At 44.5% G+C, this 20120-nt stretch overlaps 1 protein-coding gene across 1 annotated transcript; it reads right to left on the reverse strand.

The window, feature by feature from the left end:
• Nucleotides 1-11093: 11093 nt before the first annotated feature.
• Nucleotides 11094-14761, reverse strand: LOC143020205 (uncharacterized). The gene is made up of 3 exons (XM_076176372.1): nt 13988-14761; nt 13733-13888; nt 11094-13574 (listed from the first exon to the last, which is right to left on the reverse strand). Exons 1-3 carry the CDS (start codon nt 14759-14761, stop codon nt 11094-11096), a joined length of 3411 nt encoding a protein of 1136 aa, XP_076032487.1.
• Nucleotides 14762-20120: the final 5359 nt, after the last annotated feature.

Raw genomic sequence — 20120 nt, forward strand, 5'->3', positions numbered from 1 at the left:
CGAAACCGAACCGCCGTAGTGACAGTCGGGGACTCTACCAACCGTGTTTGTGTGTGAGTGTGCTTGTTTGCGTGTGTATGTGTGTGTGTGCGTGTCAAGGAAGAGGAGGAAAGACAGGCTGACGCAGGAAGTGAAAGACACAGAAAGACACAGACACACATACTAGTAGATACAGACAAGGGTGAAAAGAGTCAGATACTCAGACATACAGATAGGCAAGTAGACAGACATGCACATAGACAGGCATACAGATATACAGACATATACAGGCAGACAGACACAGGCAGACAAAGACAAAGACACATAGACAAAGACACAAAGGAAAACAAAGGTAAAGACAAAGACAGACACACAAAGACACAAAGACAAAGACAGGTACAAAGACAGACAGACAAAGACACAGACAAAGGGACAAAGACAGACAGTGTGGTCCCCTTTCACCATTCTATTGTCGTTCCTATGTGCCGTTTTTCTTTTTGTGCTTTTACTTTATATTTTCCTTTCACCATCATCTTTGTTACGTACGATTTGTCACTATTTTCATCTGTAGGAAGGCCCTGTGCTTCCGATCTTCCGACTCGGTCAAGTTCCACTTAGTATTATCTTGTATAGGAGAGGGGAATTAAACGGAACATAATTTTCATTTCCTTTCTTCCCGAATATCAATACACTTGCTTCCTTAAGTTACACCAAGGGACACTCGTCGGGAATCCTCAATTTGGGTCCTACGTCAGTTCTGCAAAGACGTCATTATTTCTTTAGTTCAATGATATTTAATGTTATATTTAAGAACCTCCCCTAACGGCGTGGTCTTACAATCGTGAACCAATTGAATTTTCTCCTCCACCCTTTCTCCAATCAGAACAGCTGTTACAATCCCGCAAGCAATACTTCTTACTCAGGCAATCTCGAATTCACCACTGCACACTGATATAGTTTACATATTGTTACATCAGCATAAAATGAACATTACACAGCAATGAAATCGGGTCCCCGGCGGTCGTTTGTGAACATTAGGCAGAGAGCAAGCTTGTGCAACTTCCTTCGCCTACGAACTGTTGTTTACCAAACAGCCAACTCATGAAAATGAAATTCTCACCATATACTATTCTGTCTACCTCATTTGCCTACCTATATCTACGAGCCTCTTACAGACAAAGACACGGACAAAGAGACAGAGAGAGACAAAGACAGATAAAGACAGGCAGACAAGGACAAAGACAGACAGACAAGACAGACAAAGACAGACAGACAGACAGACAGACAAAGACAAACAAAGAAAAACGGACAAAGAAAGACAAAGATAAAGACAGACAGACAGAGATAGACAGACAGACAGACAGAGATAGCGAACGACAGGCAGACAGACAGACAAAGATATGCAAACAAAGACAGGCAGACAGACAAAAACATACATAGACAAACACAAAGGCAGGCAGACAAAGGCATACAAAGACACAAAGACAGACAAAAACACAAAGGTAGTACAGACGAGTACAGACAGACAAGTACAGACATAAGAGCATAAGAACATAATGAAGGGGACTGCAAGAGACCATAAGGCCTTCACTAGGCAGTTCCATGTCCATTACCACCTACCATCCCTATCCACAAAGTTGCCTAACCTTTCCTTAAAACAACCAATAGTTTCAGCACTCACTACATGGTTACTAATTTTATTCCATTAATTGACCACTCTATTGGTAAACCAATTCTTGCCTATTTCCTTCTTAAATCTAAATTTGTCCAATTTAAATCCATTACTGCGAGTCCTACCCTGTTGTCTTAATATGATGACCTTGTCTACGTCCCCACTGTTAAAGCCATTGATCCACTTGAACACCTATCAGGTCATCCCATCACTCTGCTTCTTTGCACAGGCAGAATAATACAGACAGACAGAATAATAAAGACAGAATAATACAGACAGAATAATACAAAGACAGACAGACAAATACAAAGACAAACATAGACAGACAAAAACAAAGACAAAAACACAGACACAGAGAAAGACAGCCAGGCAGACACAGATAAAGACAGACACAGATAAAGACAGACACAGATAAAGACAGACACAGATAAAGACACACAGATAAACACACAGATAGACAGACACATATAAAGACAGACACAGATAAAGACAGACACAGATAAAGACAGACACAGATAAAGACAGACACAGATAAAGACAGACACAGATAAAGACAGACACAGATAAAGACAGACACAGATAAAGACAGACACAGATAAAGACAGACACAGATAAAGACAGACACAGATAAAGACAGACACAGATAAAGACAGACACAGATAAAGACAGACACAGATAAAGACAGACACAGATAAAGACAGACACAGATAAAGACAGACACAGATAAAGACAGACACAGATAAAGACAGACACAGATAAAGACACACAGATAAAGACAGACACAGATAAAGACAGACACAGATAAAGACAGACACAGATAAAGACAGACACAGATAAAGACAGACACAGATAAAGACAGACACAGATAAAGACAGACACAGATAAAGACAGACACAGATAAAGACAGACACAGATAAAGACAGACACAGATAAAGACAGACACAGATAAAGACAGACACAGATATAAAGACAGACACAGATATAAAGACAGACACAGATATAAAGACAGACACAGATATAAAGACAGACACAGATAAAGACAGACACAGATAAAGACAGACACAGATATAAAGACAGACACAGATATAAAGACAGACACAGATATAAAGACAGACACAGATATAAAGACAGACACAGATATAAAGACAGACACAGATATAAAGACAGACACAGATATAAAGACAGACACAGATATAAAGACAGACACAGATATAAAGACAGACACAGATATAAAGACAGACACAGATATAAAGACAGACACAGATATAAAGACAGACACAGATATAAAAGACAGACACAGATATAAAGACAGACACAGATATAAAGACAGACACAGATATAAAGACAGACACAGATATAAAGACAGACACAGATATAAAGACAGACACAGATATAAAGACAGACACAGATATAAAGACAGACACAGATATAAAGACAGACACAGATATAAAGACAGACACAGATATAAAGACAGACACAGATATAAAGACAGACACAGATATAAAGACAGACACAGATATAAAGACAGACACAGATATAAAGACAGACACAGATATAAAGACAGACAGACACAGATATAAAGACAGACACAGATATAAAGACAGACACAGATATAAAGACAGACACAGATATAAAGACAGACACAGATATAAAGACAGACACAGATATAAAGACAGACACAGATATAAAGACAGACACAGATATAAAGACAGACACAGATATAAAGACAGACACAGATATAAAGACAGACAGATAGATATAAAGACAGACAGATAGATATAAAGACAGACAGATAGATATAAAGACAGACAGATAGATATAAAGACAGACAGATAGATATAAAGACAGACAAGTACATAAAGACAGACAGATAGATATAAAGACAGACAGATAGATATAAAGACAGACAGATAGATATAAAGACAGACAGATAGATATAAAGACAGACAGATAGATATAAAGACAGACAGATAGATATAAAGACAGACAGATAGATATAAAGACAGACAGATAGATATAAAGACAGACAGATAGATATAAAGACAGACAGATAGATATAAAGACAGACAGATAGATATAAAGACAGACAGATAGATATAAAGACAGACAGATAGATATAAAGACAGACAGATAGATATAAAGACAGACAGATAGATATAAAGACAGACAGATAGATATAAAGACAGACAGATAGATATAAAGACAGACAGATAGATATAAAGACAGACAGATAGATATAAAGACAGACAGATAGATATAAAGACAGACAGATAGATATAAAGACAGACAGATAGATATAAAGACAGACAGATAGATATAAAGACAGACAGATAGATATAAAGACAGACAGATAGATATAAAGACAGACAGATAGATATAAAGACAGACAGATAGATATAAAGACAGACAGATAGATATAAAGACAGACAGATAGATATAAAGACAGACAGATAGATATAAAGACAGACAGATAGATATAAAGACAGACAGATAGATATAAAGACAGACAGATAGATATAAAGACAGACAGATAGATATAAAGACAGACAGATAGATATAAAGACAGACAGATAGATATAAAGACAGACAGATAGATATAAAGACAGACAGATAGATATAAAGACAGACAGATAGATATAAAGACAGACAGATAGATATAAAGACAGACAGATAGATATAAAGACAGACAGATAGATATAAAGACAGACAGATAGATATAAAGACAGACAGATAGATATAAAGACAGACAGATAGATATAAAGACAGACAGATAGATATAAAGACAGACAGATAGATATAAAGATAGACAGATAGATATAAAGATAGACAGATAGATATAAAGATAGACAGATAGATATAAAGATAGACAGATAGATAAAGATAGACAGATAGATAATGATAGACAGATAGATCAAGATAGACAGATAGATAAAGATAGACAGATAGATATAGATAGACAGATAGATAATGATAGACAGATAGATAAAGATAGACAGATAGATAAAGATAGATAGATAGATATAGATAGATAAATATAGATAGATAAAGATAGATAGATAGATAAACATAGATAGATAAAGACAGATAGATATAAAGATAGACAGACAGATATAAAGATAGACAGACAGATATAAAGACAGACACAGATATAAAGACAGACACAGATATAAAGACAGACACAGATATAAAGACAGACACAGATATAAAGACAGACACAGATATAAAGACAGACACAGATATAAAGACAGACACAGATATAAAGACAGACACAGATATAAAGACAGACAGATAGATATAAAGACAGACAGATAGATATAAAGACAGACAGATAGATATAAAGACAGACAGATAGATATAAAGACAGACAGATAGATATAAAGACAGACAGATAGATATAAAGACAGACAGATAGATATAAAGACAGACAGATAGATATAAAGACAGACAGATAGATATAAAGACAGACAGATAGATATAAAGACAGACAGATAGATATAAAGACAGACAGATAGATATAAAGACAGACAGATAGATATAAAGACAGACAGATAGATATAAAGACAGACAGATAGATATAAAGACAGACAGATAGATATAAAGACAGACAGATAGATATAAAGACAGACAGATAGATATAAAGACAGACAGATAGATATAAAGACAGACAGATAGATATAAAGACAGACAGATAGATATAAAGACAGACAGATAGATATAAAGACAGACAGATAGATATAAAGACAGACAGATAGATATAAAGACAGACAGATAGATATAAAGACAGACAGATAGATATAAAGACAGACAGACAGACAGACAGACAGACAGACATAAAGACAGACAGACAGACAGACAGACAGACAGACAGACATAAAGACAGACAGATAGACAGAAAAACAGACAGATAGACATAAAGACAGACAGATAGACATAAAGACAGACAGATAGACATAAAGACAGACAGATAGACATAAAGACAGACAGATAGACATAAAGACAGACAGATAGACATAAAGACAGACAGATAGACATAAAGACAGACAGATAGACATAAAGACAGACAGATAGACATAAAGACAGACAGATAGACATAAAGACAGACAGATAGACATAAAGACAGACAGATAGACATAAAGACAGACAGATAGACATAAAGACAGACAGATAGACATAAAGACAGACAGATAGACATAAAGACAGACAGATAGACATAAAGACAGACAGATAGACATAAAGACAGACATAAAGGCAGATAGACATAAAGACAAACAGAAAGACATAAAGACAGACAGATAGACATAAAGACAGACAGATAGACATAAAGACAGACAGATAGACATAAAGACAGACAGATAGACATAAAGACAGACAGATAGACATAAAGACAGACAGATAGACATAAAGACAGACAGATAGACATAAAGACAGACAGATAGACATAAAGACAGACAGATAGATATAAAGACAGACAGATAGATATAAAGACAGACAGATAGATATAAAGACAGACAGATAGATATAAAGACAGACAGATAGATATAAAGACAGACAGATAGATATAAAGACAGACAGATAGATATAAAGACAGACAGATAGATATAAAGACAGACAGATAGATATAAAGACAGACAGATAGATATAAAGACAGACAGATAGATATAAAGACAGACAGATAGATATAAAGACAGACAGATAGATATAAAGATAGACAGACAGATATAAAGATAGACAGACAGATATAAAGATAGACAGACAGATATAAAGATAGACAGACAGATATAAAGATAGACAGACAGATATAAAGATAGACAGACAGATATAAAGATAGACAGATATAAAGATAGACAGATAGATATAAAGATAGACAGATAGATATAAAGATAGACAGACAAAATAAGACGAACAGAATATGACACAAAGCCAAGCAAAGAGAAAGACAAAAACAGACAAAGACATGGACACAGAAAAAGACAGACAAATAAAGACAAAGACAGACTGACACAGATAAAGACACAAAAACACAGACCACAGACAAAAACAGACACAGATAGATACAGACAGACAAAGACAGACAGACAGACAGACACAGAAAGATAAATGCACTTATAGACATAGACATATAAATACTGACAAGAAAAACGCATAGATACCCACAAGAGTAGGCACAGACAGTGACAAAGATACAGACTGGTAGCCAAAGACAGACATTAACAGATAGATACATACAGCCACAGACGCAAGCATAGGCGCAAGCACAGATTGATATGAACATAGTGTCTGGAGAGCGTGTTCGTCTGTTTGCTTGTGTCTATATGTTCATGTCTGTGTGATTCACCACGGTCTTAGACCACGTGTTGGACTCACGATCGACAGCCATTACCCTCCCGGATGAGAGCTCAAAGTTCATATATGGCCCAATCTGAGTAGTACACTCACATACACCCAATTCTTTGCCCACCAGAGGTGGAGTGCCGGTTCGTAGTGCAGCGATGCTGAAATTCACAGCCCTGGGTAGGACTCGAACTCGGATCGAGAGTAGTATCACTGAATCGTCGAGCTGTGCAGTGTCTGTTTGGGTCTGTGCATACGAGTCTGTGCATGGTGGACTTGTACAGAATCTGTTTTTGGTTATATAGGAGAGGGAAGAGATGGAAGAGGAGGAGGAAGAGGAGGTGTGGGGCAAAGAGACAGGAAGAGGAGAGGAACAAGTCATTCATCTGGCCGAATAGACGGAAGGAACTGACGTACAGACAGACAGATGAAGAAAGAGCGAAAGAAACCCGCCGACAAAGTCAAAATGATAGTTAAGCTGTTGGTTACTGTTATCAGTTCGTGGGATGGTCTTAAGGTCTTTCAATCGGTCTGAGCTCTCGGGCTATTGATCTGTCGGTCGGTCTGTCGGTCAGTCTGTTTCTGATCGGTCTGATGGGCTGTTGTTCACAGGTTTGTCGGCTTAAGAAGGGATTTCAGATGGTCACTCGGTCAATGAAACAGTCTGTCACTGATAAGTAAGAGACCTTGTGTTGGAGGAGGAGGAGGAGGAGGAGGAAGAAGAGGAGGAGGGGGAACACGAGTAGGAGGGGAGGAGAGGCGAATGAGGGAAAAAGGAGGAGAGGAAGAGAAGGAGGAGGAGGAAGGAAAGAGGAGGAGAGTCAGGAGGAGGATAAGGATGAGGAGAGGAAGGAGGAAGTGAAGGAAGAGAGAAGAGGGAGTAGAAATGGAGAGAAAGAGGGCGGAGACGGAGGAGTTGTGTAGACAGGGAACTACGAGACTAATTAGAAAGATAACTAGAACGATAACTAGGGCGAGGATGAACATGGGAATGGAGACCAGGCCAAGGACAAGGTGGGTACGAGGACGAGAACTAGGAGGACCAGAACGAGGGTGAGTGTGAGGACGAGAGCAAGAGTTTATGAGGACAAGATCGAAGGGAAAGGAGCGGTTGAGGACGACGCCGAAGGGAAGGAGGATGAGGCTAAAGACGAGGAAGAGAAGGAAGAGGAGGAGGAAGTGGAAGTGGAAGTAGAAGGAAAGTCACTTTTTTGAAAACAAAAAAGAAGGAAAAAGAGAGAGAGAGAGGCAAAGGCAGACAGACAGAGAGACCGAGAGAGAAACACAGACAGACAGAGAGACAGAGACAGACAAGGACAGAAACACAGACAGACAGACAAATAGACGCATACAAATAGACAGACACAGACAAATGCAGAGAGACAGACAGACAGACTGGTAGACAGACACAGAAAGACAGACAGACACAGACATACAGAGACAGACACACAAAGAGACAGACAGGCAGAGAGACAGACAGACAGAGAGACGGACAGACAGACAGACAGGCATAGAGGCAAACAGATACAGCCAGCCAGAGAGACAAATAGACAGACAGGAAAGTAATGTAACAAAATAGAAAACAAAATAAAAACGAAGAGACGAGTAATTAGGTAGAGATCAACGGAGATAAAGGGAAAAAGAGGAGAGATGGGGAGGAAGGGTGAGAAAGCGCAAGAGGGGCGTGGGAGAGGGTGGGGGGGCGACCTTAACTTGTTCCCAACTTGGAAGGAAAGGAGCCTCGGAAAGAAATGTTCTCCAACACTCGCAGGAGAGATTAAAGACTAATATCATCTTGATCCAAGAGAACACAAATAGAGAAGCTTGATCACAGGTCTGGTCTCAGTCCTGTAAGCCTACTAATAATTAATTAAGACAAGTAAACACACACACAATTAACGCACTTACTATTCAAGTACACTTTGCAAGTGCAATATGAATATTCCTTGCTACGTAAATGTTGTTCAAAATTGTGGTCACTCATAGTAAAAAGGGTTGCAAAGAGTTGAATAAAATAACCTGGCTGAAGCCAGCATAATAGAATACATATTTTGACACCCTCGTAATTTTATATATTTTATTCTTAAAAAATGTCTATACGATTACAAAAGCATAGCAAAACAAAACATCTTCCACGGAACGGAAGTCGTTAATTTAATCTGATATTTCAAGATCAATTTTCTTTTCACTACCCAGAGATATTACTCGCTATATTAATCAGTATACAACGATGGATGTGAGATGAATGTAGGGTGAACATATGCTCTGACTCATCCATCTCCTTTACAGTATAAGTGGAAAGGACTTATTGGAATATGCATTAGAATAAACTAGATGATTTTTTATAAAGTTTCCCCTATATATATATTTTCTTTTCTTTGTTGATTTACCTAAAATAGAAAACGTAAGTGATCTGATATTTTATTTCCGGGACGTTAGATATGACACGAATTTCCTGGACAGTGGAAGGAGGTGATGGATGAGGGTGTGTGGGTAATACGTACCTTAAGTGAGTGATGAAGGGAGGGGGAGGATAGCTGCAGTTGGGGAACTGAAGTCCAGGAGATTTGTAACACCACCTGGGACCACTCGCGCTCCCTCCAGGGTGAGCGTGAACGTAAATCAAAGAGGGGGGGTGATGGGGCAACTCATTAAGTGAACCGTCCTAGGCTAATGAAACCCAGAACTATTGTGAGTTTTAATAGATTAATTGACTCTATAATTAGACACTAGAATTATGGTACTCGTCATTAAACAATGTGGGTTAACAGTTAACTGGATTTCACACACATACATCCTATCTATCCTATCTCCCTGCGCGCCTATCTAAGGGTCCTATCTAGTAAATACCCCTTGTTACTTGCTATTATCCTTAGAGTGTCTCTGCTGGGTGTGGGAATGACTTCCAAGGGGCGCTGGTCCCTCGTTCTGGCAGAATGCGTTGGCTATTGAAGGATAACGGTGTCGTTGATCACGGCGGGAACCCGGGTCATCTTTGTGATTAGCCTCGTGGCGGGGGCGCGGGTTCGATCACGTAGGGGGTTTCTTGTATTCACTATCCAGTTCCTTTCAGATCAGAGTGTCCCGAGGAAAGGGGTACAGGTACGTGCGTGACCCCTTGATACACGAATGATGTGTTCACTGGAGGCTGGATGCCTCAAGACACTATTCAAATCCCCACGATGGTCGGGATATCACACACAGCGCTTCACCTGATAAGTTTCGGGAGGGGTTTGTCCCGGAATCACTCGTTGAATGTCTTACAGTGCGTAAGCGCTCACTTAAGGATGAAAATCCTTAATAGCCACATGAGGGAGGAAAGGACGCGATTGGACTTCCGAGAATGAGTGGCCCGACCTCCCTTGTTGAACCCGATGGAAAGACTGACCTGTGTCCCGCGGCATGTCAGGTCAAAATGTCCGCCAGCTAGCCTCCAACGTTGCCAATACTTCTACGTTCCCGCCACTAGTGTTGAAGGGTACTACGAACAATGTTCATGTGGAAGATGACACAGTTCCAATTGTTCCTTGAGGGTAGACACTATTCACGAGCGTGTTAGATACGATCCTAATTATTCTAATTGCCTAGGTTAAACAATATGTGGCAGCGCGCAGGGGGGGGTGTTCGCGTGAAGCCGCGGAGGGAAGGGACAAAGGTGCTTGTTCCTTTGGCCGAGGAAAACCGTTGGCCTAGGTCGTGTGAGAACACTTGAATCTAAAGGGGGGAGGGTTCTCTAAATAATTAGAAGTTTCTCTCAACTTCGTTAAGGCACTGTAATTGATTGCCAAAATGGCACAACAGTTGATGAGGATAAGAAGGAGAAAGGGCAGGAAGTAGCTACTAGAAGTCTTAAGGACTCTGGTAATTCCCCAGAGTATAGGGAATGAAGGGCCGAAGCGGGGTGAACGCAAGACGAAAGAAAATGAAACCTGCGTCCACTAGGCCCATGAGCGAAAGCGTTTGGTAGCTGGAGTTTTGAAAGCGGACGAAAGAAAATGAAAAAGAATTGTATTCCGTGTGTCACAATCTCAAAAATTGTGACACAGTTATAAACCAAAAGGGGGCCGGGGGAGGTATCCCCTACAGCCTGAAGCTGGGAGAAGGAGGCTGGTCATTCATCAAGAGTAGAGAACCAGCTTCTGGCTTGCTGGGCGGCCGTTCTTCTTGGTCGTGCTCTTGTTAACGGAGCCGCTGTTGGCTCGTTGAGTGACGTGGCTGTTGATCTCGTTGGGACGTCGGTCACCGTGGCCGTGCTGGGTTGTAGTGAAGGTGGCGTGGTGAGGTGCTCGCGTTCGCAGGCGATTTCAGTCGGGTCGTTCGCCGCCGGAGAGGTTCCGTCGTCTACGGTGTCCGCTTCGCCTTCCCCCGCGGGGGGAGGGGGCTCCGCGGTCGGTTCGTGACGGTCCGCGTGGGAACGAGGGGGCGTGTCCGCGCTCAGATTGATTTCTAAAGGGATGATTCGTGTGACAGACCGCTCGTATTCTCCTTTAGGAGTGCGGACTCTTACGGATCTGATGACGTCGTCAGGACCTGGGAAGACTTGGGTGATGCGTGCCAAGGGATATTGGTCTCGGGGGACGCCGTCCAGAATGAGAAGAACTAGGTCTTGTACTCGAGGTCTATTCTGAGGCGGTTTGCTGTGTCGCAGGTGACGTTCTCTCAGACTCGCGACGTAATCGTGAGTCCATCTCCTCTTGAAATTTCGCAGGATCTCTGTCAGGAACTGGTATTGAGTCCTAAAGGTGGTGGCACCGCGATAGTCTGGGTCGTTCAGTTCCGTTAGTTGTACCTGCGGGGACAGGGCGATGGTCCGTCCGTACATGAGATGATTAGGAGTAAGGGGGGTGTCATCTTCCGTGCCAACATAAGTGAGGGGGCGGTTGTTTACCACGCATTCTACTTCTTGGCACAAGGTTCTGAACTCGTCATAGGTGGGGGTGTGCTTGTACAGAGCCTTCTTCAGGTTGGATGTGGTAATTCCGACGAGGCGTTCATACATGCCACCTTGCCAGGGGGCAAGTGGGGTGATGAAGGTCCAGGACGAGTGGTGGTGTGTTAAGAACTCGTCGATGCTGGGCTCCTCTTTGAGTTCTCGGAGCAACCTGTTTGTGGCCCCGAAATTGGCGGCGTTGTCGGATACGAACGAGTGGGGCATTCCCACTCGTGCTGCAAAGCGCCGCAGTGCTCTCATAAAGTCTGCTACACTGAGGGAGGTGACCACTTCCAAGATAAGGGCTCTGATGCTGGCGCAGGTGAAGATGACTTCATAGGCTGCGTCAACGTGGGACTGTTTCAACTTGATGGCTCCCGTGAAGTCGACTCCGGTGGTGGAAAAGGGTGTGTTAAAATGAACTCTATTAGGATGTAAACGTGCTGGAGGAGGGAACCTGAAGGGCTGCGATTGGATGCGCCGACAGTGTAAATACTGTCTGAGGAGTGACTTGATGGTTTGTCGTTGGCGTGAGACCCAGTAATCTCGTCGTAGGAGGACATGGAGTGTGGCGGTGTTGGTGTGTAGCGCGAGACGGTGTTGGTGCAAGACAATGCGGCTCCACAATGGGCACTTTGAGTGTAATAACAGCGGGGGGGCGCGACCGTACTCGTGGAGCGTAGCAGCGTGTGGTGGTTGGCAGCGTATGAGGCCTTGTTCATCTAGTTTGAGTCCTCTTTGATAGATGAGATATCTGTCATCAGAAGTGAGCTGGGTGGCTAGTCCTTGGAGATGTCGGTATATTCTCGGGTAAGAGCTGATTTGGGCTATTCGGAGCATAACTTGCATAGGGCTCTGATAAAGTTTGGCTTTTACCGTAGCTGATGCTTTGGCCCTCACAGCTCTCAGCAGAATCCTGAAGGCGTTGTACGCTGCTGGTAGATCGCGGAATGGTGTCATGTTGAACGGTCTCTCTGTTTCTTGGACCATGGTGGGATTGGCGTGTATCAAGATGGGTGGAGCATCCAATTCTTGTGGGGGATATTGTTCGGGGTGGGGAAGCCATTCTGGACCCTTGAACCAAAGGTCCTGCCGGTTGCTAAGACCTGCCACGTTAGTGCCCTTCGAAGCGAGATCCGCTGGGTTGTCTTTGGAGCTAACGTGCCTGAGGCGGAGGTTGTGATCTTGTACCAACTGCTTGATCTCTCTAGCTCTGTTAAGGACGTATGTTGAAGTGCTGGTCTGGCTGCGGACCCAGAAAAGGGCTGATTTGGCGTCAGACCACACGAAGGTGGTGTGGTAGTGGGAGGGACGTAGATTCATCAGGTACTTCGCGAGGCGGCTGCCGAAGAGAATAGCCGTGAGTTCTAGACGGGGGATGGTGAGTTCTTCGCTAAGTTTGTCCATGCTCTTGGGTGCGACCCTACTCCTGCCTGTGAGAAAGGAAACGTGCCCCTCCCTCGAGACGGTATAGGCCGCCACCCCGAACCCTCTTTGACTCGCGTCGCAGAAGATGTGGAGGGCGTGGTGACTGCCAGGGTGCGCATTCCGAGGGAATTGAAGAGTATCCAAGTTCCAGTAGTGATTAAGGATGGTGGGGAGGGCCCGGATGCTGTCCCCGTTGAGGGGGGTATCCCATTCTTCTTCCGTTTTCCACAAGCTCTGTATGAAGAGTTTGCCCGTGAGTGTGATAGGGGCCAAGAATCCCACGGGATCGTATAGTGAAAAAAATAGACTGAGAATTTTCCTCTTGATCTTGAAGAGTAGTGGTTGTTCAAAAGCCTGTTTAAATTGGTGGGGAGACCGAGATAATCACGGACTCCGTTGTGTTCAAATTCTTCGATGTTCGCGTTGGAGGCCCATTGATCCAGGGGCATGTTGGCTTGATTCAAGATTTGTTCTATCTGGGGTCTTTCCACAGTGATCTCATCGATGCGATCATACGTCAGTTGTAGGTTATCCACGTAGAATGCGGACTTGAGTTTGGTAGTCAGGGGGTGATCATACGTCTCTAAGTGATGTTCAATGGTTTGGTTGAGGAGGTAAGGACTTCAAGTGGCGCCAAACAACACTACTTTGAAGCGGAAGGCTTGGATTTCTCTCATATCTGCACTTGTAAAAAAGAGAAAGCGGCAGTAATCTCTGTCTGCCTCGTCTACCCCTATTCGTAGGAAAGCCTTGCTGATGTCTGCCAGGACACCGTACGTGCCCTCTCTGAAGAGCAGGATCATGGATTGAATTTTCTGAGCCAGGTTGGGTCCAGTATACAGGGCATCATTGAGGGATAGCGCATTCTTGTATGCTCTGGAAGATGCGTTGAACACTATCCTGACGGGTGTCGTGGAGGAATTCTTGTAGACTGGGTGATGAGATAGGTAGTGTACCTTCCCATCCACCTCGGGACCCGGGGGAACGGTTTCGATGAACCCGAGCCGGAGGTATTCTTCCAAAATATTACGGTAGTCGGAGTAAAGAGACGGGTGTGGATTCCTCTTGAGTGAGTGTAGTTGAACTACCGCACGTCCATAGTTGATGGCTGGGCGCTCCTCCGTTTTGAAAGGTAGTCGGATGGTATATGCTCCATTCCCCTTCCGTACGGTTGATTTGAAAAACTTGACCGCCTTTTCCTCGAGATGACTGTATTTTTCTAGTGATATACCGACCGAGTCCAATGACCAGAGTTCGTGTACCGGAGGATCAACGAGGACCGGCTCGTCTATGCGGATGCTGTTAAGTGCGGTGGTTTCAATAGGTGGATTGAGGGCTCGGTCTTGGCTCCAAGGGGGCAACTTGCTCCACACCACGTAACCAGCTGAGGTGGCAAAAAGTTCGACACCCAAGAAACGCATGGCGCGTTTAAAGACCAATGGTGTGATCGCTACCTATTATGATGTGGATGTCGGCAGTTTGGTCTGACGGTGTTTCATTGGCGATAGGGATGCCTTGAGACTGTAGAACCTGGACAGAACGTTGGTACCCGGGCATAGAGATGTTTTTACCCACTGCGGGGTGCACTACTGCTTCGATCCGATACTTTTCAGTGCCCACGTGCAAGTTGAACTCGACGATATCGAACACCTGAGGTAGCTCGGTTTTGTTGAAGGAATCGATCTTAAAGAGTACGGTTCCCTTTGGCTGGAGCTTAAGTTGGTCCACGACGGAAGGGTGTACAAACGTGCGCTGAGCTCCGCAATCAATGAAGATTTGGGAGATACAACTCTTGCCGTTTTCCCAGAGACGTCCGGTGAAGACGGGCAGAGCGACAGTGCTCTGTACTGCTCGTCGGATGAGAGCAGTGTCCGCGACGATTTGCGTAGTCTCAATGAGAACAGGAACTGGTTCTGCTTCCGGTTCCCGAGGCAAGGTGATATTAGATACAGAGGAAGTTTGGACCAATACGGCGTGGGGTGTTGTTGTCGTTGGAGTTGGTCTCATCGCCGCGTCCGACACTGTTGGAGAGGATTCCGGGGCAGTTGGGGTGGCGGTGATGGGGGCCATGTGTATTGAAGAGGGAGCACTGGTGGATGCAGGGGCGTGGGTTACCTCTGGCGGTGCTCTGAGGGCGTCGTGGGAGCTGGTAGAGGCGGATGGTGTAGAGGTTGAGGTGCTATCTTGGATTGCTCTCGTGCCAAGTGGCGCTGGTTGCGATGGAGGATGGTAGGGGGACTGGTGAGGAGGGGGGTAGTTCCCGGATACTGAAACAAAGGGGGGTAATACGGATGGTATCCTGGAGCTTATGGGTAACCAGCAGGAGGCTGAGATGAAGCCGCGCTGTAGGGGGGGAGTGGGGGCGTGGCTTAACGGAGACTGGTTCCAGAGGTGAGAAGGAACTGTATTCTGCGTAGGAGAAGCGAAGATGCCATTGCTTGTTATGTTGATAGCTTGAGGGCATAGTGGAGCCTTATGGCGCGCTCCACATTTCATACAGCCTGCTTGGAAGTCACAGCGGTTCGTCTGATGCCTGTTGGAGTAGCAGATGGTACACTTGTTTAGTGCTAAAAGACTGTTGGTGCGTGTGGAGATATCCGGGTACGTCGTACAGTGTGACGGCCTATGTGGGCCGCTGCAAAACAAACAGTTGGCGCGGTGCTGTGCTTCATTGGGGACCGCAGGTACTGGTTGTGGGGGCGTGGGTGCTGGCCGTCCAGTGGTGTGCCTCGACGTATGACCTTGAGTCCTCGGAGTCGTCCCCGCGCTCGTTGTTGTCTGTCGAGGCGGGCGTGTAGATGGTTGAGTAGGAACAGGTGTAGGGGTCGCTGCGGGAACAGGGCGCATCGTCACAGGGGTATGGAGTCGACTACCCGTGATGGCACCCGAGTAAACCTTGAGTGCCGCGTGAAGCTCTGGCGCACTAAGTTCAGCAGTGCCTTTGAACAAGTATATTGACGAGAGAACCTGGCGGGGCAGTTTCGGCACTAGGACCCCCTCTACAAATTCATCGGAGAGGGCTTGTCCTACTGCGTTCTGGTACCGCTCGCTCAACTCGTCCCAATCGGCGAGGAACCTTGACAAGTCCTTACATTCGTCCGTAGGTGCGGGAATGGCGACGAGGCGTTCCTTCAGACTTCTGCGTACTGCCAAGGGCTTGTCATAGGCATCATGCAGCCGTCGGATGGTGTGTTCATACGCGGTGTTGTTGTACACGGGGTAACCAACCAGGCGTTTGGCACTCCCCGTCAGAGAGCGCATGAGAGCGCTGAACTTTTCTCCCTCTGTATATATACTGTTTTCATGAACAACTGTTTTGAAGATACTCCACCAGCTGGAGAACATTTCCAGATTCCCATAGAAAGAGGGGGGTTGGGGTTCCTCCCGTATGTATGTGATAGTGGGGCTTTGATGAAGCTGGCTGTTGGACGCTTGAGCGGTGGTATGTGCGCCGTTCACTCTCGCATCTGCTCTGACCTTAAGGTTTAATAGGACTTTCTTGCGTGGTTTCAATTCCTGTTTAAGGGTTGCAAGTTGATCATCGAGAAGGTGTCGGGCCCAGGCGAGCTCCAAGAACCGCCATGTTTGGTGATGGTCTTGACCTTCTTGGTGAATTTCCGTTGCTGCACTGGGGCTCAGGCTCTCGATGTTGACAGTCCCGTAAGCATCAGTATATTCCGTGACAGCGTCAAGGAAATTCTGAGTGATGTCAATGAGTTCGGTCAGCGTTGCGTTCGTAATTGCGTCTCCGGTAGGGCTGTAGTAAGACATGGTGGCTGCCGACTAATGCACTGGCACAATAGGTCGTTTCTATGTGAAAAGGTGGCCGTCTGAGTATACTTGCGGCCACTGGATCATAAGCCGAGAGGGGCGAGTGGGTCCGCTCTCTCTGAACGACTGGTTACGGAACGAACTACGATGGTATAAAGTCGGCATAGAACGATGAATTAAGAGTCGAACGAAAGAATCGCACAACGAAAATGGAGAATCGAAGGGGGTGACTACAGAAGACTGTGCTGTCATACGAGCTGGTCAGACAAAGGAGGAGGGAGAGTGGTTACTCGCGTGGAACCGCGAAAGTTTAAAAACAAGGCCGCTTGATTCCGGGCCGATGAGAGCCGTTAGCGTCAGGTCATCCGTAACGGTAACGGCTAGGCTTAACGTAAGGGTGTGGTGGCGCTAAAAAGAAGGCTCAACAATGATGCCGCGTTGAATGGGCTGAGCTGAGCCGATAACTAAGCCGGAAATGGCTAAATTTAAAATTACGAAGGGCGGCTGAGGATGCCGCTGAATGAAGTCGACGGGCGGAATTACACGTGAAACAGGGACCAGTGTATTTTCAGCACAATCTAATTCTACTTAGGGGGCGTGATGTTGCCCAAGAGAAAGGTACAAGTAAGAAGGGTAAATCAACGTAACATGAAATTATTATAGCATGCTTGACCTTGGCGTGCCTTAGCGAGCAGGAGGAACTCCTGTACAGTGCATTAAGTTGCTAACCTATGCGCAGGGAAACATGTTGTGATCTACTTAATGAGTTGTCATACGGATTATTGAACTTGGGGTCATAAATAGATTGACTATCTGTATAGGTAATGGAGCGAGTATCCGGTTCGAAGGACCAAAAACGGACCGTGACACCAATTTCCTGGAAAGTGGAAGGAGGTGATGGATGAGAGGGTGTGGGTAATACGTACTTTAAGTGAGTGATGAAGGGAGGGGGAGGATAGCTGCAGTTGGGGAACCGAAGTCCAGGAGATTTGTATCATCACCCGGGACCACTCGCGCTCCCTCCAGGGCGAGCGTGAACGTAAATCAAAGAGGGGGGTGATGGGGCAACTCATTAAGTGAACCGTCCTAGGCTAATGAAACCCAGAACTATTGTGAGTTTTAATAGATTAATTGACTCTATAATTAGACACTAGAATTATGCTACTCGTCATTAAACAATGTGGGTTAACAGTTAACTGGATTTCACACACATACATCCTATCTATCCTATCTCCTTGCGCGCCTATCTAAGGGTCCTATCTAGTAAATACCCCTTGTTACTTGCTATTATCCTTAGAGTGTATCTGCTGGGTGTGGGAATGACTTCCAAGGGGCGCTGGTCCCTCGTTCTGGCAGGATGCGTTGGCTATTGAAGGATAACAGTGTCGTTGATACCGGCGGGAACCCGGGTCATCTTTGTGATTAGCCTCGTGGCGGGGGCGCGGGTTCGATCACGTAGGGGGTTTCTTGTATTCACTATCCAGTTCCTTTCAGGTCAGAGTGTCCCAAGGAAAGGGGTACAGGTACGTACGTAACCCCTTGATACACGAATGATGTGTTCACTGGAGGCTGGATGCCTCAAGACACTATTCAAATCCCCACGATGGTCGGGATGTCACAGCGCTTCACCTGATAAGTTTCGGGAAGGGCTTGTCCCGGAATCACTCGTTGAATGTCTTACAGTGCGTAAGCGCTCACTTAAGGATGAAAATCCTTAATAGCCACATGAGGGAGGAAAGGACGCGATTGGACTTCCGAGAATGAGTGGCCCGACCTCCCTTGTTGAACCCGATGGAAAGACTGACCTGTGTCCCGCGGCATGTCAGGTCAAAATGTCCGCCAGCTAGCCTCCAACGTTGCCAATACTTCTACGTTCCCGCCACTAGTGTTGAAGGGTACTACGAACAATGTTCATAATAACATAAGAAATAAAGGAGACTGCAAGAGACCATAAGGCCTACACTAGGCAGCTCCGTATCTATCACCACCTGTCATCCCCATCCATAAAGTTGTCTAATCGTTTTTTTAAAACAACCGATAGTTTCAGCGCTTACTACATGGTTACTAAGTTTATTCCATTCATCGACCACCCTATTAGTAAACCAATTCTTGCCTATTTCCTTCTTAAATCTAAATTTGTCCAGTTTATACCCATTACTGCGAGTCCTGCCCTGTTGTTTTATTATGATGACCTTGTTTGCATCACCCTTGTTATAGCCTTTGATCCACTTGAACACTTCTATTAGATCACCCCGCACTCTGCGTCTTTCCAGAGAGTGTAAGTTTAGGTGCCTAAGCCTCTCTTCGTAAGGCAAATTTCCGAGTCCTTGTATCATTTTGGTCATTCTTCTCTGTACTGATTCTAGTGAATTTACATCCATTCTGTAGGTCGGAGACCAAAACTGTACCGCATAGTCAAGGATGGGTCTAACTATCGCTAGAGTTTAATAATTACCTCTGCACTTCTATTCGTTACCGTCCTAGCAATGAAGCCTAATGCTCTGTTAGCTTTATTTCTGGCGCTAATACACTGCTTCCTGGTTTTAAGGTCCGGACTCACCAGAACTCCCAAGTCCCTCTCGCACTCAGATTTTTCTAAAAACGTGTTATCTAAGTTGTATCTATTTTCGGGGTTGTGTAGCCCTACGTTTAACACGCTACACTTAGAGATATTGAAGTTCATTTGTCATTTCACCGACCATGTTAACAGCTTATTAAGGTCATCCTGCAGAATCTGGGCGTCGTCTCCTGACCTAATTAGGCGTCCTATTTTAGTGTCGTCCGCAAACTTACTAACATCACTATTTAACCCTTCGTCTAAGTCGTTTATATACATAATGAACAACAAGGGACCCAAAACCGAGCCCTGGGGGACCCCGCTAGTAACATTGCCCCACCTAGATTTTATTCCATTTATGGTGACCCACTGTTTTCTGTTACTAATCCAAGCTCTAATCCATTCTAACACTTTTCCTCCTATGCCATAGGCTTTGATTTTATTTAGTAGTC

This window comes from Oratosquilla oratoria, chromosome 39, assembly GCF_046742065.1.
Source record: "Oratosquilla oratoria isolate Oo_2021 chromosome 39, ASM4674206v1, whole genome shotgun sequence".
In the NCBI taxonomy this organism is placed as follows: domain Eukaryota; kingdom Metazoa; phylum Arthropoda; class Malacostraca; order Stomatopoda; family Squillidae; genus Oratosquilla; species Oratosquilla oratoria.